At 38.4% G+C, this 24,106-nt stretch overlaps 1 protein-coding gene and 1 long non-coding RNA gene across 2 annotated transcripts; one reads left to right on the top strand and one right to left on the bottom strand.

The window, feature by feature from the left end:
* Positions 1-6,012: 6,012 nt before the first annotated feature.
* LOC105437891 lies at positions 6,013-8,061 on the top strand. The gene is made up of 3 exons (XR_970751.2): positions 6,013-6,070; positions 6,615-6,705; positions 7,779-8,061. It is a non-coding gene; the product is annotated as an uncharacterized LOC105437891 (long non-coding RNA).
* A 1,828-nt stretch (positions 8,062-9,889) lies between these two features.
* On the bottom strand, positions 9,890-16,775 carry LOC115928768. The gene is made up of 8 exons (XM_030996656.1): positions 16,706-16,775; positions 16,041-16,183; positions 14,787-14,902; positions 14,326-14,477; positions 13,629-13,934; positions 12,184-12,516; positions 11,450-11,549; positions 9,890-10,926 (listed from the first exon to the last, which is right to left on the bottom strand). Exons 1-8 carry the CDS (start codon positions 16,773-16,775, stop codon positions 10,698-10,700), a joined length of 1,449 nt encoding a protein of 482 aa, XP_030852516.1. The 3' UTR covers positions 9,890-10,697.
* Between the last annotated feature and the right edge of the window lie 7,331 nt (positions 16,776-24,106).

The raw sequence follows: 24,106 nt of genomic DNA on the forward strand, positions 1-24,106 counted from the left end.
AATAACTGGTGAAAACAGGGTGTTTATGGTCATTCTTATGCACATTATCAGTTTTAGCATCCAGTGTAATTGAATGGAATTAGATTTTAGAAGTTATGTTTAGTCACATATAAACATAGCATGCTTTTCTGAGTGCATTGACACCCTCTGGATCAGGACTTGAATGATATTACATGATATTCATTGGATAGAATTCATTAATAGTGGCAATTACATGCATTAAATGAAAGAAATTGCTCAAAATGTCATGTAGAGTGTAGAGAAAACAAAATGGCTTGATCGGACGAATCTCTATGAGCTGTCTGGTGTAACTGCCCATACAACCATGCCCTTATTTATGGGTCTATTTACTTGTATTGCTTGTAAGTCTATCCTTGTAACTTTCTTTTCTGAACTTGATGCGTATGGAAGTGTGCATATCAGTATTGAGAAGAGGAATTAAAGACGCAAAGGAATATTTTCAAATGTAAAATAATCTGAATTGTTGTGCTTTCTTGTATTTGGTGGGAATGGATGTGTAGTATGAGAACTGTGTTACCATGGCCATATATGACTGGCGAAAATTCAGATAATGTGGTGGTGGTGGTGATGATGATTATGATGATGTTGATGAGTAAGATGATGATGATGATGATGGAGGTGGTGGCGGGCGAGTTGAGGATTATGATGATAGTGGTGGTGGTGGTGGTGATGGTGATGATGACGATGGAGGTGGTGGCGGGGATGATGAGGATTATGGTCATGGTGGTGGTGGTGGTGGTGGTGATGATTAAGATGACAATGCTGATGGAGGTGGTGGCAGGGGTGATGAGGATTATGATGATGGTGGTGGTGGTCGTGGTGGTGATGGTGGTGGTGATGATGATGGAGGTGGTGGCGGGGGTGAAGAGGATTATTATGATGATGGTGGTGGTGGTGGTGATGATGATTAAGATGACGATGACGATGGAGGTGGTGGCGGGGTGATGAGGATTATGATGGTGGTGGTGGTGGTGGTGATGGTGATGGTGATGATGATGGAGGTGGTGGTGGCGGGGTGATGAGGATTATGATGATGGTGGCGGGTTGATGAGGATTATGATGGTGGTGGCGGTGGTGGTGGTGATGATGATGATGATGATGATGATGGAGGTGGTGGCGGGGGTGAAGAGGATTATGATGAAAGTGGTGGTGGTGGTGGTGGTGATGATGATTATGGCGGAAGTGTTGGTGGTGATGATGATACTTATGATGATGGTGGTGGGGGTGATGAAGATGATGATGATGAAAGTGGTGGTGGTGTTGAGGATGATGATTAAGATGATGGTATTGCTAATTGTGAAGATGATTTTGTTAATGCTGGTGATAACTTAAATTGGTGATGACGATGATGGTGATGATGATGATGACTAGTAACTGTGGTGATTATGAAAATGCAAGCAATAATTAAAATGATAGTGGGTTACATTCCTGTCCTGTTTTATCCATTTCTATGTCTATCTTCTTCTTTTTTCTTGTACTTGCCTATATAGGTATCTCCATGCTCTTCTCCTTTTTGTCTTTCCTTATATATCGTTTTCCATCTATCCTATGTATTTTCCTACTTTGTTGTTGTTGACATCTCCTTGGTCTATCTGTCCTTATGCATTTCTTTGTTTTATCATTCTTACGAGATGTCGGTCTACTAGGAGTCTGGGATGCCCCACTTACTAATATATTCATCTTCTTGCATGTTTCTTCCACGTGCCATTCCGTCCACCTGTTATGTCCTCTTACGTCACATCCCACCTCTCATTCGAGAAAAGATGTTTTTCTTAAATGCTAATAAAGCAACGCCACTATTTCATGCAATTCAATGTATTCAAATGAGAGTGTGTTTCTACCCATTGCGTCGGCAGATAAATTATTCCATTCACCTGCTATTCATTTTTATTGCATTTCAACAGCCAGAAGGCAGGGTGTTTACAAACAGTGTTGCTATGCAGACAAAGTAGCATAGGATTATGATGTGAGACAGCCAGGGGCTGCATCTCTGCCCCCCAACAGTTTTCGAATTATAACAATCATCACCATCATCATCATCATCATCATTATTACCACCATCACCATAAAGGGTGGACTGGGACTGAAATTCAGTTGGGAAATGTAGATGTGAGCAGCCCAATCGACCGTTGCGATACAAATCGACCGTGCCCACACCACAAATAGATAGGATCTAAAGCCAAAATATTGAGCCGCCCTTTGCGAACCCCCTGCCCCCCCCCCCAAAAAAAAAAAAAAAAAAAAAAAAAATAAATAATAATAATAATAATAATAATTAAAAAATCCCAAGAGCCAGTCCGCACCCGGACCAAGACAACGCCACCACCACCAACCTCATTATAATCATCATCACCATCATCAGCCATCAGAACTAACGCTACTGCCAACACCATCATCACCACCATCGTCACGATAGATACGTGTAATCGTTCACAACTCAAAAGTTCGTATTAGACGAAATGTTTAATTGACGGATGTCAAATTATTTGGAGTAAACCTTATGCTATTTCAAAATAATGCATTTGATAAATCAAGGCCCCATAAGTCGTAAGTATTAGTAACTAGATCACAACATAATACCATGTGTGATTTTCGAGAACCTTTTGCTATCAACTGAACTGTCAATAATAATTCGTGACTTGTTTACGAAAGTTGCTCGGGAACAGACCGGTTAACTAAAATATTTAGATTCATTGCATACTTTTTAAACAAAGGGTCGTTCTTGAAAACCTGAATGCTTGCTCGAGATTTGCCCGACATAGCAACAAATATTATATGCTGAATGGATTCCAAGTATTGTAGTTCATTCAGTAATGACAGGTTAATAGAATACCTCACTAGGTCCCCAGGAAATAAACATCCATAAATTGGAATATGTTGGTAAACGCGCCTAGACCTACTTCAGCTGCGATACATGTTTTAAAGTTGAAATGTTTTATTCAGTTCAGGGCATTAATAACATAATATTATTTGAAGAATTGACATCAAAATTATTTCCAATACATTTGATTTCTTTCAATCTGCAAAGATCATGCCGACACGACTCACACGAGTAATATTTTGAGTTCTTAACGATCAAAAGTGTAAAGTATTGTTTTTCTCTCCCACCTGGCTCTCTCTCTCTCCTTCTCCTTCTCTCTCTCGCTCTCTCTGTTTCTCTCTCTCTCTCCCTCTTTCTCTTCTTCTTCTTAAAAAAAATACCTATCAACTTCCTTTTTCTTTTCAAGCACAGGTGTTCAAGGCTTTGACATTCTTACATTCAGTAAAATGGGCAGACACAATACTTTGCAGAGGTTTTGACTGAACCAAATGATGAATTCATCACCATCACAATGGTAATTTGAATAAAGCATGCCAGAATCCGTCCCTATGAAAAGCCTCAGACGTTGAGACATCCTGATTAGATGTTGATTCGGATACCAAATGATGATCACCCTCCAAAGGGTGTGTACTTATTACAGCGACTATTCCCTTTGACACACCTACAATAGTGTTAGCACAATTGTTTTAGTGATCTGCCATGGTCAAAATCGGGACAAAGTATTAATGCGATCAGATCGATTTCCAAGAAAAAATGGCTTACAAGTTCTATCATCGCTTCTCAGCGGCTGATTTTCAGCGCTACCGGGAATTCTTTCCGAAATTCGAACACGAATCTTCGAGGGATGGTTTCGCCGGGTCGAGAAACACAGCCCAATCGGAAGCCGCTGCTATGCAAGGCAAGACAGCAGACGACAAAACACGTGATAAATTCACGACGTGAGTTGAATTGATCGACTTTATAAAACTTGACAATCAACAAATTGACAACATGAAATTAAAAAAAATATATATTGTTGTGTGTACAGACAAAGTTAAAATTCCACATCAAATAATAGAAGATACCGACCATTTGGTGTTTTTTGAAAGTTTCAATATATAAGTGAATATTTTAATTATATATAGTCTCTTAGCCAAATTAAATTTTTATCAAAAAGTACTTCGATGATGATGATGAAGATGACGACGATGTTGATGATTATTATAGCTCTATATTATACGAACCGTGCAGTTTGCTTTTGGCGTCAACAGCGCATGTAGACAAAATTGAAAGCAATCCGCTAAATAAGCCACTCGGTGGCGCGATTATCATATTATTTGATGTCCTTTTGATATAACTCATAGTGTAGAGAAGGTACACATTTTGAAAATGTTATTTCCATAGGAAGATTGATAATTCAACATCCCAGTGGCACATGAGTCTATATGAATATTTCCTTTGACATGACATAAAAGCTTAATCCCTTTGCGAATGTGTTCTTACACAGACGAAATAAATTCTGGGGACAGAGATGTAACAACATAAATGCCCTCCCAATCCCGCCAAATTCTTATGACGACGACGATGATGACACTCAAACTCCTCTGATACCATCGACGACTTTGTCCGCCGTTTCAACCACGTCCTCGACTACCTCATCGTCCTCGTCATCGGATTCATCGCCGTCGGAGAGCTCGAGAGCGAGACGGAGGAAGACCAGCCGACCGAGGAGAAGTCCAAAGAGAAATGATCCCAAATTTAAAGGAGTTACATTCTCCATGGAGACTGCCATTTCACATGGAAAACAGGAAGCAAGGCTCACGATCAAGTCACAACTTAGGTTTGCTCTTAATCAATTTCTATGCGTATCCTTACTAAATTATTTTTTATTTATTTCTCTCATTTATGATGATTGAAGACGGTGTTTGTTTTGTTATTATTTTGTATTTCTTTTTATTACAGCCAAGTGGTTCATTGAAACACATATACAGATTTTTTTAAAAATTCTTTACGCAATAGGCTTAGGCTTATGCAAAAATAATCGGCAATAGGTATTTTTAGTTAGCTTTTTAAAGGTACTAAGGTGTTAAAAGGGGGAGAAAATAATACTCCTTTTAACGCTGAATATTGAAAAATGTTATGCTAATATCATACTGAAGTTTGAGCCTTTTAGAAATGGAGGATGTCAAATTTGTTTGAAAAAAATTACGAAAATCAAATTATACTGATTTTATTTTTAGAGTGTACACCTTTTTTTTTTTTACAAACAAACGCCACAATAGTGTGTATTAGAAAATAATTCGGAACAAAAAAATACCGTTGTGCATCCCAGCTGAAATTCCAGACTAGAGTCATGAAACATTCATGAGGGTGGATATCAAAAGGCTTTCGGAAATGACAAGCACCGATACACAATGATATTGTATTCTGAATAAATTTCGCCTTGATTTGTTGAAAGTTGCTAAGGCAAACGAGCATAGTCCAAATAGATTTTACATCTGATAAAAAAATTAACTATTGAGTCATTGACGATCACATGCGTCAAATTTTAAACATATAGTAGGCCTACATAAGAGAACAATTAATAGACCGGTTTACTAGCATAACAAAGTTTGTTGTTGATAACCTGAAAGCTTACCCCAGGCTTGCCAGACATAGCAACAATTAATGTATGTATTAATGGAAGCCCTCGTCACTAGGTCCCCAGGAAGGAAACATCCATAAATTTGAATACAATGTATGTTAGTAAACCGCTCTATTGAAATCGGGGTTATCTGTCTCGCTGGAAATATAATATTTTTCCCCTAAACATCATGATCCTCTCGTCAATGTTATCTTTTTTTTAATGTGATAACCACATGGTCTCGTTAGTCCCCTGGTACATATGTTTTCGTGTATTAAAGAGACAATTATGTGGACTTTTTTGTTGTTTCTTCAGCATTCGTCGCTATCGTCGTATGTTGACAAAGCGCTCCATGACAGGATGGCGAAGGGTACTTCATCGGGGATTCTATTTCCATGGCAACTCACAAACTGGAGGCCGCACCCTGTCCGACTCGAGCTCATCTGAAACTGATAGTGATACCGGACTTGGAAGGATGAGATCGAAAGCCTTCAAATCGGCATCGAACAAGAAGAGAGTGTTGCCACTTCTTTTTGTTACGTCATTGAGTCAGCCACTCAACACTACGGGACGTCATTCTGGTAGATTGCCGCCACATACGATACCGGACCCGTTAAAGGCTCATGGTATGTGAGAAATAAAATCAAACTTATTGACGATAATCATTAAAGGTAGGCGTTACTACTGCAGCTATAAGGGATTAGACCACACAGCGAGCCAACGAGGTCACTGTGACAGGTGGCTATCTCATTAACTCAGCTCTCATTTAACATAAGAAAAAGAGGATCATGGGGGACCAACAGGCACCAATTTGGGAAGTTTTCTATATAGAGGGAGCAAGTAGCTACAAGTAGGACAGTGTGCCTTTAAAACAAAAGCAAACACAAAAAACACAATAATATATTTTTGTGTATGCCTACATGTTAGATGTATGAGTAGCAAGCCGATACCCCATTTCCATTTATAAACTAAAACCCCTTTTTTTGCGATTTAGGCCTAGATTAGCTTTCATTTTTAATTCCATGTATCTCGCTATGTCGGGATAAGCTTAGTGGCTAGAATTAATCCGTTTCAACAAGATGTATCGAATATGTCGAAACGATAATTTACCCGTTTCAACAAGATGTATTGAATATGTCGAAACGATAATTTGAATTATTGGTCTTTCAGGAAAAACTTGCGAGTCTTGTAAGACAACACGTACTCCATTATGGAGAGATGCTGAAGACGGGACACCACTCTGTAATGCATGTGGGATTAGGTAAGTTATTTTGACCTTTTCAAGAAAATGGCCTCATTTGAATCTGTCCAAAATGGCTTTGGCCGCAATTTTAGGGACTTTTAGATTTGCATGGACTGATACGTGTGACGTCCATTCAAGGCAGTGCATTAAAAGGACGTCGATCGTAGCAATCCACGTTGTCGTTGTGCAAATCTAAAAGTCCCTATTATACTTGGTCACGTGCCCCGTGCAACCCCACCCCGTACCCCCGTGCAACCCCACCCCGTACCCCCGTGCAACTCCACCCCGTACCCCCGTGCAACCCCACCCCGTACCCCCGTGCAACTCCACCCCGTACCCCCCGTGCATGCAACCCCACCCCGTACCCCCGTGCAACTCCACCCCGTACCCCCGTGCAACTCCACCCCGTACCCCCGTGCAACCCCACCCCGTACCCCCGTGCAACTCCACCCCGTACCCCCGTGCAACTCCACCCCGTACCCCCGTGCAACCCCACCCCGTACCACCGTGCAACTCCACCCCGTACCCCCGTGCAACTCCACCCCGTACCCCCGTGCAACTCCACCCCGTACCCCCGTGCAACCCCACCCCGTACCCCCGTGCAACCCCACCCTGTACCAACGGTTGCGACTTGTTCTGACAAAATTACGTTTACATGCATTGATAAGTCAAGTACTGACAATTTTAAAAGGTATCAAATTATTTTCTTGAAATGTTAATATGAGGAAATTCGATAAGCATGATAAAACTTAAAGCGGATTTGACCTCTCTTAACTTTACCACTAGCAAATTACAGTTTGACATGAGTTTTAATTGTTTAGGCAGCGCTCAACGAAGTCATGGTAACACAAAGAAGTTTGCCTTAAAGCCTATCTGCACTAGTTTGGCTAGGAGGGATTAGACCTCCCTGCATGGTCACTGACAGGTGGTCATCTCATCAAATCAGCTCTTAATTAACATAAGAAAAAGGGGACCATGGGGGACCAACGGTCGCCACTTAGGCATTGTTGGCTATATAGAGGAAGCAAGTAGCTATAAGTAGTGCAGAAGGGCTTACATGTCGTTGACGTTCTTGTTGTTTTTGTTTCTAGATACAAGAAGTACCGGATTCGTTGTCCATGCTGTTGGCTGATCCCACGCAAAGACAGCAAGACATTCCCTTACTGCGGGCGATGCGGCGTACTTCTAAAAATGATGCTCCAGCGAAGGTGTCAGTATCTTTGACGGTTGTCTTTCAATAAGTGCAATTAAAGGTTCAGTACTGTTTGGTTGTTATAATGGTTGCCAACTTGTCATGAGTAAAGGCAATATAGAAATATTTGAAACTCAATATCAATTACGAATGATTGTAGAATAGGCCTACATAATATGGCGGTCGAAGCACTGAGCAATAACAGATATATTCGAATACGTTTCTGATCGGTATTGGGTGTAAGTAATGATGAAATCAAATAATTACTCAGCGTCATACTTTTGAATTCCAACTGCCATTTATTGGTTGACAATCTACCGCCTCAGATTTCACGTGGAATGACAATATTAAGAATGATTATCGTAATAACTTTCTGAAATACATACATAATTCTGCTTTGTTTTAAGTTGTTTTAATCTTCCTTGTTTTATTTGTGTGTTTTTTTTGGGTGAAAGTAATATAAAAGTTTCTTTTTATCTCTTTGACCAAAATGCTTAATTTTTTTGTGAAGACGATAAAGCGTGGCTTTCCAATGCAAAATGATTTTGAATGTTTCGAACGCGATTTCTTAGAGGATCTTTTCGTACGCTAACTTTTAATTGCACTAAGGTTAAAGCCCATGTTCAGTTTTGGTTAGCCTTCCCCTAAAAAGGTTTTCTACTACAAAAGAGTAATGACTTAATGAGAGGTGACAATTTGTTAAATTTTCCCGAGTCATGATCTGTATCATCGTACTATGTTATTTGTTTTGTTACTCTTTCTATTTTTACACAGCGAAATTCAAGAAAACAACTGGTTAGGTGTCTCTCTTTTCAAAAGAGAGATCGCCCCCTCTTTCTTTATTATTGTAACTCTTGCCATTACTATACTTGGTTTATTTTGTTTGGATTCTAGAGTGAATCGACAGTTTCTGAAACTGAATTAGTGAGTTTGTTGGAAATAGTGAAATATTACATTAGATTGAATTTAAGTTAGACTTACGTATGAATGTGAATTCAAATGTAGGTGGTGATATCGATTATTCATTTCGATATAATTAGTGATAAAAACTTCATATTTTACACGACGTATTTTTTAATATTTTATGCCTAACTATACTTTTGACTCTTGAGCAACGATTAATTTTAATGTGTTAGTATTAAAATCCGAACTGATATTATTAACCGTAGAACAAATGCAATTTTGAAGTAGGCCTATGCATAGACTCCTTATTATTTCTTGTGTTGACAATTCGTATTCAAAATTGTTGTCGGTGGAATGATTTTCTTAACCTTAGTCTGCAAATGAATAAGATTGTGGATTCTACAATCCGTACACTTTTTCAAAACATGGTCGATCGACGTCCCTTGCGAATACAATGTAGATGTCAACATATTATAAGGCCCATTTGCAAAAATATTACATGGATTACTAAATAAAATGTTAATCAGATGTTGTTATCAGAGGATTTAAATGTCTCGGTATCGGTGTTTTTACTTAGCAATGATGGTATATAATTATGTATGTAAGATGTTGGTAATGATGGTGGTGACGATGATGATGATGATGATGATGATGATGATGATGATGATGGCAATGTACACATTTTACTTTTGTATTCATTAATCTATTGGTATAATGTTTGAGCAACAGAACGGGCTGAAACGACCTCTTTTGAAGGCAAAAGCAACACAATTATTTACCAAACTAGTTTAATTAACTTTTTAAAACACTATCATTACAAAGTTATACCTACGTATGAGAATTATAGTACGAATGTCATAATATATACAAGGTATTACATATTGTCACATGTTATTGCATGATACATACACCAATTTTTTACAATAGAATAGTGCATTGCATGGTTTCAATAAAATAAAACCTTTAAGAGAGGGGGTCAGTGGAGAAACGAAGAGGGAAGGAAGGGAGGGAGAGACAAAAGTAAAGAGGAAGACAACAAAAAGAGAGAAGGGGAGAGAGAGAGAGAGAGAGAGAGGCGGGGTAGGCGGGGGGATAAATGGGGGGTATTCGGTATTTTCCAGATTCCAGGGGGTAGGTGGGGACATGCAGACCAAAAGCTTTCCATTTTCTGTTCCTCCCTTTACCATACCTACATTAGCACAAAATCGACCCATCCTCGTTCATAAACCTCATTTCTAATGCTTGCGAGCGAGAAGAAATTGGATATTTGATTGTACAGAGCGTCCCAGAAAAAACGAAACCGAGAATTATCGATGTTTTATCAATTATAATTGATAAACGACACATAATTATTTGGAAAATAGAAAGAGTCACGACGCCTTGTCAAAAGGCTACATTCGCGAGGGAGTTTCCAAACCGTCTCGAAACAATCGCATGGCTTCTCAATATCCTCATGTTAGTTGCAGGGCCTTGCTTTCGTGTCCCTGGAATTTTGAACATTAAAATTAAAATTGTACGACAAAAAATTCTCTCAAAGTAGCCTAAGGGTCGTCACGGGAGTCTCGAACCCGTCTAGAACCCTTTTCGAAAATGAGACTCTGAAATTCCAAGATCGAGAAAGGCGCGAATTTATGTGAGCGCGACAAAATTGCGACAAAGCTACGACACTTTGTGACTAAATTGGGTTTAATAAACAAATTTGCAAGACATTTATGTGAATCCAGGCGAAAGTTTAGGGTGATTCCAACTGAAATTGTCGCTATTCGCGGACCTTTTTCTTCCTCGAAATTGTGTGTCTCTAACAAGTCGCGACCTTTCGCAGTCCAGTAAGAAACCAACTTTCATCCACTCCTCGTACGATGGCACTGTATTGCGTGTCAAATACCACGCGTGTCGTCGACGCTGTCATAAGTGATTACTTTTGAGCTCCAGATGGAATATTGACGTATTCCGATTTCTCTGGATCAACGATATCAGCGTAAACCTCTTCTTTGATGTTGTTGATCCCCGTTTTTTTGAGGCCCTGGTAGGCAGGTGGCCTGACTACACTCGGTTGAGGCAGCTCGTAATGAGGGCTCTGTGGGTCGCTTGCTGGTGGGGCAGCACGTAAATGAGACAGGTCCTCCTTCTTCTGCTTCCGCTTGCTGGTGGTCGATTTAAAGAAAGACAGAAATAGTGGATAATCACTGTCGTCATCATCACCATCATCATCTCTACTTCCCCATCATCATCATCATCATCATCATCTTTTTTTATCATTATCACCATCATCATCATCATCATCACCATCTTCATCTCTATCTTCCCAAACACCATCGTCTCCATCTTCCCCATCATCATCATCTCCATAATTATCATTATTACCATCTTTATAGTCGGCAAATCATCAAATATTATTAGTCTAAAAATGATTATATATGCAGATATTCAGGTTTATGATAAACATGATACGAGTATCATGATTTTTGTTATAAAAGTGTCTCGTTGCAATGCAAACTGTACAAGAGGAATATATTGCAGGCAGCTCTGTTGTATAAACCAGTTAAAATTAGGAATTAGACAATTAAAAAACAATGTAGATATTGCAAATCCACGTCCTGCCTTTAAAAAGTTTTCGAACAGGGCATTACTATTATGCGAGAAATTAAAATGTTGTTTTATTCTTACCATAAAATCACTATGGCAATAGCAAGTATGATGATCCCCAAGAATGATATCACGAATAAAACCATCCAAACAGCACTAGTCTTCCTCAGGCGTTGACTCTCTACAACATTGAATAGATAAGCGTTAATCGCCAAGTTTGATCAATTTATTGCTAATTGCAGAATAGACCTATTGCTACAACAAAGAATGTTATAAATGTTTATAGAGACATTCGATATTTGGATATCACTGCCCCTACGTTACTTTGGTTCCCATGGTTACAGATCTTAAGCTGCGCATAATTGGTATGTAGGATAGTGCTTGGACCAGATTAAGGTGTTCTCTACAATGATCAAGGACAAATCAATGATTGTCATGGGGGCGAGGATTTGTAGGAGCATTACATCGTAGTCAATAATGAGTGAAGGATCCGGCATTTTTACTCGAAAAAATTATTAAAAAGTCCCCACCAGCCCGCCTCCCATCCCCACTCCGGCTCCTTGCTCAACGCAAGGGAGCGGGGGGGGGGGGGGGGGGGGGTCAGTTTGAGGGGCAATAGAGTAAGGGTAAAAGCCGGGAGAAGATTGATGGCTTATGTCAATTGGACGCCGGACCTATCGCCAAGTACACCAACCGACATAGGACATTGCCTATTGAGGCTAGGACTTATGCGTTTCTAGCTGATGGTAGAATGTTTCTGTTTATATCCGTATATATACGAAATCATCATCAATATTGTTCTAATTGCGACTCACCGAGGGTAGGAGTCGTAACAGTCACAAGTGGACTTCTTGGTCCTTCTCCGCCGGGACCTTCTCTGACGGCAGACACACTGATATTGTATTCTGTTCCTGGTTCCAACTCGGTCAATACAAACTCCATTATTCGTTGAAGATCGCCCTCTCCCACACCCGAGTCGATTCTACCAGCAACTAGCCATTTCTCTTCCATGGTTTGCTGATAGATAAGGTAACCAACAACTGGTCCGTCGCCGGGGTCCAGAAAAGGTATCCAAGAGCTCCAGAAGACAGTGACTGATGACGAGCTGATCTCTCCGACTGTTGGGCCAGATGGTAGCTCTGGTAAAGCTGGAAATGATAAAGCTATCCAGTTAATAGCTAATTCTATGTGTAAAGTACCTATTTGTTATGTGAAAAACAAACACCAGCAAAGAAACCAACAAATAGATATTTCAGATAATATCTATGCATGCATATACATTATGTATGTTGTTATTTACTAATACAACATACTAAGAATCTTGCTCTACGATTGGTCAAAAGTCAAACACGTGATGAAACATAGTTTCGCCCATCATTTAAAGGAGAAGAAAGGCTCGTTTAAGTGTTTAACACTGTGTACTATCTTCAACTCATGCAGGCGACCACGTCCACCGCGGTGATGTGGCGCGAATTACAAATTGAATTGTAAACGTTGCGTGTATACACGTACGTAAGTACTGCTAGCTGTTAATTGATGACTTGTTGCTCTAAAATGTAGGAAGAAGTCAATTGGAATAGCATTGTTGGTAAGTAGATCAAACTTAGGGGGCTTCATGCCATCGTACAGAAAATAGAATCTAACAGTTAGAATCTAGACTTAGTAGTAGTACTACTTGTGGAAGTACCAGTAGTAGGTCTAGTAGTGTTAGAACAAGGCCTAACAGTAACACTAGCCTAGGTAAACAAAACAGTTAGATTGTGTTTCTCGTAGACCCTACCAGTGAAATGTTTCCGATGTGGAATATATTATAAAGTAAATAATCACCTTTTAATAATCACCTTTTGGTTTCAGGCGATCGCAAACTATCAGTAAAAAGACAGTATCACTTCCTCGGCGATCTGAATGTAAACTACATACACTAGACTATCTTTCTGAAGCAAAGCTTCGGAAAGATAACTACATGTACATCTAGATCGCCTCGGAATTAAGTGATACTTGGGATTGTCCCATCACCTTCACCCACGGTAATTATTTGCTTACTAACATTTAAGGTCAAGTAGACTAAGCCTAACAAAACTTACGAGTATCTCGTCCCGCCCGCCTCATTTGGTCGTTGCCTCCTTTCTATCTAGACTACTACTACTTACTAGTACTACTATTCAGAAAAAAAGGAAAGAAAGAAGCAAATGCAGCTCATATACAATATCGCGTAGAATCAGCTTAAATATGATGAGTTCTGGTTTGAACTAAATGTTACCGTAAACATCAAAGACAGCAGAAAAAGTAGCCAGTGAAAAGGATCTATTTTTGTCCGGAAGTTCACCAGCGTAGCAGAAGATTTGGTCACCTTCGGTCACGTTGTAAAGGAGGAAACTATTATTACGGAATTCACCATCAAGGCTCGTCGATGAGTGGGAAATCGGTCTCGATGACGAAAGAGTTTGACCGATGGATAGCTTGACGTCATCTGGAGACAGTGTTTCTCCTTCGATTTCGACGTCGACGGCGCAGTAGACATTAATAAAACCGGGATTTGTTCGAGGGATCGTCAGTCGGAAATTATCTGTATATGAGATACGAGAAAAAAAGGATAAAAAACAAAATCTAGCAACTTACTCACAATAAATGATCAAATGTTTTTAACTACATAAATTTGAGGTTGAAATGATTTCAATTGAAATGTCCATTGCAGACGAAACGTAATTTTAATTGCGTCGGTTACCTGCGCTAATCCAAGTCAGTAAATTAGGTTTTGCCCCGTGTGTCATGCTGCTCTGTTCATTTCGTTGCGTTTCTTTGTACCCTATGCGCTATCCTCACATCAAAGACCGCACCTCACTCTTTGACGGAGTCTTGCGTCAGGCATAATTAATAACGCCTTGTGTGCAACGAACATAAGACTAGAGTGACATTTGAAGACACATAAGCCAATTGATAAATGTAATTTGACTCACAAATTCCTTTCTGGCAAATCAAGTTTCTGTCTACTGTACAGCCGTCATCGTCCCATTGTCCATGTATGTCATTATTTCTGCTCGACCAGAGGCAAGCACAATCTTGACCTCCACCACCATTATCTGGTTGACCTTGGGCCCAACCATCATATCTAATATAAAACAAAGAACAATCAAATACATGACAATTGCAATATACTATTAATGGTATTGCAGACTAGTCACTCCTAAAAGACTAATGCTGGTTAAATATTCGGTTATATGACATAAATAACCAGGGAATCATAACCGTTAACTAGAAACGTGGATTCCTCATAAATTCTGACAAACTTCATCGCCCAACATGGATATCAAAAGTCAAAATACTAATAGGCTAACGGTCAAATGACATGAATTTTTCCTACAAGATTAATCAAAGAAATGCACTTTTTTATTGTCGATGTCGTGATTATAGTACTTACATCACTGGTGTGCCGTCAAGCCATCTGAATTGACCTTCGACCTCTCTGTCATTGCAACCAATCCAAAAGCACCGCGTATCTCTTAAAGGCGGAGTGATGAAACTCGTCAAGAAAGCCTGAATTGATATTGAAAAATACAAAACATACGACTCACTTCCCATTCCTAAAACCAAAATAATCACCAAGAAAAGTTATATGGCCTGATCGTAACATGATATTGAATAGAAACTATTTAACAAAAATGAAACATTCTCGAGATCTTCTATGCGTGGCATCACTCGAATGTAAAATCGTACACATGTGCAATTTTTTTTTTTTTTTTTTTTTTAGGAATCGGACATTTTTTAAATATTGAATGAATATTAACCCTTGGACATGAGGCGTCATTGTTGACTGAAAGCTGTATCTGTGAATGGAGCAGGGTTTGGCCTTTCCTGTGCGAGTGACGTTCTAGAAGTAAATCGTACACAGATTGTATTATATTACTCGCCCTTACACTAGCCTTTAGACAAGGCTTCATGTCTGATAGACGCCGAGCTCCTAAAAAGAGGCTAATCGCGAAAACCCAAGTGAACGCCAGAGCGAGTGGCTTCACCCAAGATGCCTATAGTAATCTGGTTTGGATTTCTTTTGTTAACCCTTGCTTCCAACTAGAGTTCTCTACCGAAATGGTAGCGTCCAATCAGCGAACGTATCGCGTGACGTCGGCATATATTATCCATCACGTTCACAGTAAACTTATAGAATACCTATAAAATTGAACGAAACGAGTTGGACTGGTTCATTTTGTATACAAGGAAAGTCCAATTATCTCACTTACAATTGTTAGCTCAAGTCATCAAATGTTTCCTATCTTATTCTAATTTTGCATGTAAAGTAGATTTGGATGTGATATTTTGTATTAATCATTTATATGTTCATCTTATAAGCAAATCTAGTTTACGTCTTTTACCATTTCTTACATGTTTTGAAATGAACGAATCACGAACGAAATAAACTGGGAGATGGCCATTCTAATTGGTAAATAAATCCAAAGTCATGAATAATTCATGCAGAGCTGAAAAAACAGAATTCGAAAGGCCTCGCGGCTAACGCCACTCGATCGCGCGTTCATGACTGATATTATCACATGCGCCTGGAACAAGGCAATTATTATCACAGCGCCGTTCATTTTGCATTCACTCTTTTTTACTTAAAGTATCACCCTCATAATTATGTTGCTACGTCAGAAATCGTTTTGAATCGTGTTTATACCTGGATCTCGTCTGAGTCAACCCTTGCTAGATTCGCTCCATAACCTTGACAGAGACTCTGCGCCTCATCGTAGTCTAATCGGGTGATGGTGTCCACTAGATAGACTGCGTCATCCAGTCGGTGCCATTCTGACTGACTCGTTACTGTATAATGATATGATAGTGACAGTTTCGAAATCATAAGGCGGCTGCATGTAATACCTGACGCAGCAGGATGTTGAAACAGCACGTATAGTTATTAAACAGCACCCAAGGTAGGATGAACTGGAAGTGATTTCCCCTTTTTAACAAGGCGCTGAAGGGTGGATTTTCACTAGTAAAAATGAGGTCTTTACATTTCTGGGTGCCCTTTCACCCCAGCACCATCTAATGCAGGGGATAAGTCCACCCCTGAAACAAAAAAAAAATAAGGGGGGGGGGTGCTGCAGCGTCCCCAGCACCCCCGGTTCCCAAGATGAATAAAGGTCAATTAAACTAAGAATTTAGAAAAACATATGCGCGTAGCAGTGCATACTTTAAAGTTTGAAACATGGTATTCGGTCTGTCCTTTAAAAGTAACCTGTAAATATTCAATCGTTCTTGAATAATATTTCACAAGTAATAAGTAAAGCACACCAAAAAAAAAAACAGAACAGAAATGTATATTAGTAAAAAGTATATTCTTACCCCCTTGTAAAGACACGATGGCTGCAATGATGATAGTAACGAACAGCGTCTCCTCGGAGCTGAACTTCATTTTAAATAAAAAAATGGATGCGAGTTGATGTCAGAAGCTATTCATTTATGATTAAATTTCAAAATGTGTGTACATAGACAGAAAGAGAAATGATCGTTGACGTGTCTCGCGCTGCAATGACCTAAAACAAACTTGATACCTTCCGTTTTGTTTCCTGGGCTTGTTGACACTGACTTTCCTCTTTCAGTTTGCTATATCACCCTGTCTTATTTTAGAATAAAAGTAACCGTTTCCTTCCATATTCATGTTTCTATATAATAATTTAATTGATGTATTTGAAAGACGGAGAGCCTACTTGTGAGCAAAAGAATAACTTCTGAGTTTAATTATTTGTTTTCTGTTTGTTTTCCTGAATGCACATTGGAAGAAAATAATCATAATGATAACGGCGATGTTGATGAATGATAGCAAAAGCAATAACAAAAACAATACTTACAATAATAATAACAGTAATAATGATAATAATAATATTAATAGTAACTAAAATAATGATCGTAGTAGTAGCTAGTAGTAATAATAATAATAATAACAATAATTCTACAACATATTAAATTACTACTAATAATAATATTAACAAAAATATAATGAAAATAAGAAATTGGTAAACAGATAAATAATTAATTAATAAATGAATGGATTAAAATTAAATGGGTAAGACATCAACATCATCCTAGGAGTAAGATACTAACAATTGCTGTCCACTACTAACGCTCATGTTTACAGTTACTTCAGATACCTTTGATTATCATATTCATATTGTAGTCCGCGGGATGTAAAATAGTGCATCATGACAAGCAGATATAATGATACATACATGTACAAACCCTCTAATAGCTGATGTAATTTTGTTTCTGTTTACTACTGAGTTTCTTTCAGTATGGTTTTGCTTGTGTTTGTTTATGTTTATGTAAGGTCTATGGCTTATGACATTTTTAATGACCAATGTTTGTAAAGGTTTTAAAGATTTTCTCAGTGTCAGGTTCTATTTCAAACTTGTCAGCGAAATCTGTATTTGAAAACCTGCAATATTCTTCGCAAATATGACAAATAAGGTGAGGATTTTATGGTTCTTCTTAGCCTATTCTAAATTTGAACTGTAATCGACAAGAAAAAAGGGTATGCTTACAAAAGACCAGCTAAAAAGTTCAGTTTCGATTTTAAAAAAGAGGTCATATTTCATCTTATATATCAGTTTTATTTACTCGAAATATAATGTTAGTAATAAAACAGAGGTCTTATAAATAAACATGAATACATAGCTATATTAAATAAATTGGTATTTTTGTAGGAATTGAAAAGTCAATATGTTGAAATTGAATTGAATTGACAAAGTAATATCAAAGTTTGTTGGTTTACGCTTCTAACACCGTTGTATTCAGTCGAGGTGAAAGATATTCCGGCCTTTCTGTCAGTTAGGTAATATTGATACAAGTCGGAAGGAGAGGATTTCTGTACTTCCGTCTTTTTAGTATTGAAGATACAGGAAAGAGTTAGCTCATGTTTTTAAAGTAGACTATAATATGGCGTAGCCATGCCATGACTTTATTTTATTGGCATTGGAAATTATGTATAACTATTAGTGAAGACAATAGAGGTTGGGATTATCTGTTACGTCGTGGATGGGGAGTTTTACATAATAGAGCAATTTCTACAGTTACATTGTTCGAAATTCACCAACGTGATACTATCTTATATATGGAAAATCCAGAAATATTTATTTATTTATTACTATTATTATTATTATTTTTTTTTTAAATTATTTTTTTTATAATTTTTTTATTATTATTATTATTATTATTATTATTATTATTATTTATTTATTTATTTATTTATTTATTTATTTATTATTATTATTATTATTCTTATTTTTATTTTTTATTATTTATTATTTTTTTTTTTTTTTGGGGGGGGGGGGTATCTGGGAGCAACCAACTACTACTAGTGGGTTCTTGTGTAGCGCTTATGTTTGTCAGACTTGACACTCCTGAGGCTCCACAATACTGCTCCCGCTTAGTACGGATGCCATTATTGTGCTCTAGCGTTTCAAGGAATTCCTGCCAGGTACCCATTTTCCTCACCTTCGTCGAGTGTTGCAAATGTAGATGAATGTTTTGTCAAGGTACATTAGTGCCACATCGAGACTCGAACCGCCAACTATGTAATCCTCAGTCCGGTGACGTATACACTAGACCACGGCGACACCCAGACTTGCCGGAAGCAGTTTAAGGCCTTTTTTTTTGGGGGGGGGGGATATTCCAGGCGGCTCATCTTTCAGGGGCAGTGGCGTAATGAGCAATAAGAAAAATCTGCAACACCACCACTCTTACATGTTACAAGCAGGCCCCGCGAAACGTTTTATTCAAAGTGGAGTATTAACGATCAGGTAGCGAAGCGAGTGGAGCATTAATTGGCGCGGGTCCAGGGGCTTTGGGAGCTCAGGGGTTTTGGCATTAAATTACAGTCATATAAGCATAATTAGATACCGTATTTTTGACAATGGCGGTTCAATAATTGGCGTGGATCCAGGGGGCTGAGCCCCATGAAGCTCAAGGGTTTAAGGCATTTAAGTATGGACAGATGAGCATTCAGGTGCCCGTCTTAGGGCCCTTAATTAGTGGGGGCTAGGGGGTAGAGCCCTCGGAAGTTTACCGCAATAAAAAACTGAAAAATATCAGCCCAAAGAGGAAGAAAAAAAAGTTAAGAAAAAGAAGGGATAACAAACATTTCAGACCGACCGACCCTTGTTATGGAACTTAAAGGGCAATACAACAACATTGTTTAGGCCTAACAAAGGCCGCGTCCCACCTACCGATAAAAAAAAAACATAACGATATAACTACATGTACAAAAATTACACACACTTTTTTTTTTCTTCAATTTTTTTATTATGAGATTTCAATTAAAATAAATCATTTCATAAAAATAAATGTAAATAATTCCATACAAATACAGCTCTCCATTTCGTTTTCATAACATTAATAAATTATTCACAAAACAGTGAGCAAAGAAGGAGAATAATGGAATGAAATCACTAAATTTGTCTAATAGTTAATAATCACATACTGAACTTAATTACCATTATTCATGAAAAACGAACTTAAAAAAATTATTCATATTTGTATACAATGCACCATAAGCACGACATCCCTCCACCCCTTCTACTACTTAACCCCCCCCCGTAAACATTCACGTTCACTCGCACCTTACAAAACATACACGGATTCACAAGCGCACACTGGAACTCCAGCCAATCATCCTCACTCACAAGACCACACCCAAGACACTCCCATTACACCAAACACAACACTTATCTACTCATCATATAGAACACTATACAAATACTCCATTCACAGAACAGCACCCACCCATACATCTAACCGCATACCTAACATCCTAAATCCTAAAAATATATCACATTCACCACTCACACACACACACACACGCACACGTTAATTTAGACCATGATACTTTTTTTTTTCTTCAGCTGTTTCTGCATTAATCGAAAAGTCAAATACAAAATATTCAAGTAACATGTAATATAATTTAATTACATAAAAAGTAACGAATGAAATATACCCCCAAAAATGCTTACATATAATTGAAAACTTGAAAGTATGGAGGTAAGTCAAAGAATCAAGATAAATGCAGAGGCCAACTATCATAAGCATGAATGCTTGAGTCGATAGCAGCCGGGAAAGGAGGGGGGGGGGGGGATACATGACGCATCTAGTTTATTCATCCACGTATAACACTCTGTGCATGAATGAATATACAGTGCGTCCCAGAGAAACGAAACCGACAATTATCCATTTTCTATCATAACTTAATCACAATTATGATTAATAAATGACACATATTTTGTAAAGCTTAGATCCTCTTTCATTTGATGCAACTCATATGATGCATATTTCACGCATGACTGATTAAAAACAATTTAAAGAAAGGGTACCAAAAAGTCATTTGGCGAACGGTATCTGAATTTCGAAGACTTCTGCCCTTTTATATGACACCTCAATCAGGAAAAAAAAAAATATTTTTTACTAACAACTGATAATTAGAACAAATTACATATGGATGGAAAGATTTTCTCTTGAAAAACACGAATTATTTGCTGAGAAATCATATAGATATCATGGAAAGGCGTAAAATGCAATTTTTCAAGACCCTTCTTAGACCCCCAAGCGCCCCCGAACGTAAGCCAAACACACGAGCGTAGCGAGCTCTGAATAGTGACGTCACACCCTGGACAAACAGCTCGCATACTCGCATACCGCTCGCATACCGGAGTCGCGCGTGTATTAGTCTGCAGCTAGACAACCGTGTCCAGGGTGTGACGTCACAATAGTGACGTCATACGAAGGACTGCTGAAGGCAGTAAATCTGGATCTCAAAACTAACATATTTGAAAGTTGATTTCTGCGGGCCCCAAACATATTTTGAAGAGGAAATTTGTTGTATTTGATCAGTAAGGCTTCCCCTTCACAATGATATGAATTTTGCATCAATTCAATACACTTTTGCTTCTTGGTGTGACTCCTTTAAAGTAATGCTTGTATTTCCATAATTGTATTAAACGAATCCGTTCCACTGGCTGTCTGCCCTAACAACAAAGAAGACGAAAGACGTAATGCATGGCTGATCGTCAACAAAACGGAGTTTGTTGTTTGTTGCTACGGCAGGCAGCCAGTGAAATAAATTCGTTTAATAAAATTATGGAAATGCAGTTTATTTCAATTTCAATTTATTCAGCCAATCATTAAAAACAACTTACAATGACACTGGAACTTGTACAATTTTACCATGATGACAGGCTATGGACCCCTGAGAAGCAGAGCTTGTAAAAGGGGCCCATTAATATACAATTATATACAGATATAATAAAAACATACTATAACAAGCAAAACAAAAAAGAGATATATGTATATTCATACTTATTACAAAACACTTACAAATATCTTGCAAACACACTCAGCCATACTTACTTACACACACACACACACACACACACACACAATACAATGTACACTGTCGCTCATAAAGTTGGAATATATTTGTTTTACCCCAATTTATGGAATTATTTTAAAAATAATTTAAAAATAATAGATCTAGAGAATAGTATACATTCTCAGATTTTATTGAACAATAATTTGACAATGTGTGTTTTGCGTGACGGCTAAAGCATGTGTTTGCTACTATGCTTATTAACTAGGAGACCTACGCCCTTAAGTCATAAATGATAGTAATGAGGATTAATGCCCCACAAAAGGGCACTAATATAGCACGGTTTTGATCATGGGGCATCACAGTTATGAGGCCATTGCTTTTTCACTGAACCATTACTGTACGCATCGGGGGCTAGGGTAGGGGGCAGTTTCCATAAATATAAAAAAACACAGAAAATGCAATAAAATTTTCAATAATTTATTGCATTTTACACCGGTCCCCAACATAAAAAAATCCTCTGGACGGCCATGCATTATGGCTTAAGGCATGGGCACTCAGAGGATTTGTTTATGTTGGAAACTTGGATAAAATGTAATAAATTATTAAAAATGTATTGCATTTTCTTTGTGTTTTTTTATTTATGGAAACTGTCCCCTACCCTAGCCCCCGATGCGTACAACCATGGTTCAGTGACAAAGCAATGGCCTCGTAAGTGTGAGGCCCCAGGATCAAAACCGTGTCGATGTGCTATATTAGTGCCCTTTTGTGGGGCATTAATCCTCATTACTGTCATTTATGACTTAAGGGCGTAGGTCCCCTAGTTGATAAGCATAGTAGCATACACATGCTTTAGCAGTCACGCAAAACACACCTTTTCAAATTATTATTCAATAAAATCTGAGAATGTATACTATTATCTAGATCTATTATTTTTAAATTATTTTAAAATAATTCCATAAATTGGGGGTAAAACAAAAATATTCAAACTATATGAGCGACAATGTACTTTAAACTATATTTAAAGCATACAGTTTGCGAACTCCAGCCAAATTTTGTACCCAAATGTTGTCTGGAGTTCGTGTGATATACATACACAAATTTGTCGTACGTACCAATTTAGTGCGTTTCCAGGTGAAAATTGTTGCTAATTCTAGTATTATCTCTAAATGTTGTGTCTGAAACAAGTTGCATGCTTTTGCAGCCCAATGTGATATAGCTCTACATCCATTCCTTGTGCGATGTCACTTATTGCGTGTCAAAGGTCACGCGTGTCGTTGACGCAGTCCGGGGTCAATACATGACGCCTCATGTGAAAATTGAATAACTACTTTCCAACTCCAGATGACATATATACGTATTCCAATTTCTCTGGATCAGCGATGTCATCGTAAAACCCTTCTTGGATGTTGCTGATCCCCGTTCCTTTTAGGCCTTGGTAGGCATGTTGCCTGACTGCACTCGGTTGAGGCAGCTCGTAATGAGGGCTCTGTGAATCGCCTGCTCCTTCTGGGACAACACGTAAACGAGACAGGTCTGCCTTTTTCTGCTTCCGCTTGCTGCATGGTCGATTTAGAAATGACAGACAGAAATAGTTGTTGATCATCATTATCATTATCATCATCATCATCCTCGTCATTACCAGCATTATTACCATCACTATTAATATCATATTCGGAATTTTCAAATACTATAATATAAGTGTAAAGACAGAGGTAAAAGAAAATTCGCATTTCAAGGTTTTTGAGGGAATACAAGAATGGTTTACCTCATAATTAAATATGCAGATATTCATGTTACTGATAAGCATGATGAGATTAAGATGATTTGTTTGTATCCTTCACCTAAAAATGCATTTTTGCAATGCAGGTTGTTCAAGAGGAATAGATCGAATGCAGCTTTGTTGTATAAACTATTTAGGAGAAATACCCCTCTATTTTGTTTTATTCTGGCTTCATTAAAAACAACTTATTATCAGGGTGGAATTCCCCTTTAATGAACGGGGGGGGGGGGGGGTTACCCCTTTCAGAGGATGTATTTTTCCTCGGGGTTGATTGTCGTTGGATATCCTTGGGGGACGTATTTGTCCTATATATAGAGAGAATAGTATTAAAGGGGGGGGGGGTAATTGCCCTCGGGGGGGGGGGGGGTATCGTCCACGGGGACAATTGTCCATGGGGGTAATTTTTCAGGGGGTAATTTTCCGGAGGGTAATCTTCTGGAGGGTAATTGTCCTCGAGGGAGAGGGGGAGGGGGTAGGTTGCCAGGGTATTATTTTCCTGGGGAGGGGGGGGGGGGTATTTTTCAGGGGACGATTGTCCAGGGGTAATCGAAAAGGGCAACTCTTATGCGAAAAATTAAAAAAACATTTATTCTTACCATACAATCGC

Source organism: Strongylocentrotus purpuratus, unplaced genomic scaffold (genome assembly GCF_000002235.5).
Source record: "Strongylocentrotus purpuratus isolate Spur 01 unplaced genomic scaffold, Spur_5.0 spur5_scaffold_3, whole genome shotgun sequence".
Classification (NCBI taxonomy): Eukaryota; Metazoa; Echinodermata; class Echinoidea; order Camarodonta; family Strongylocentrotidae; genus Strongylocentrotus; species Strongylocentrotus purpuratus.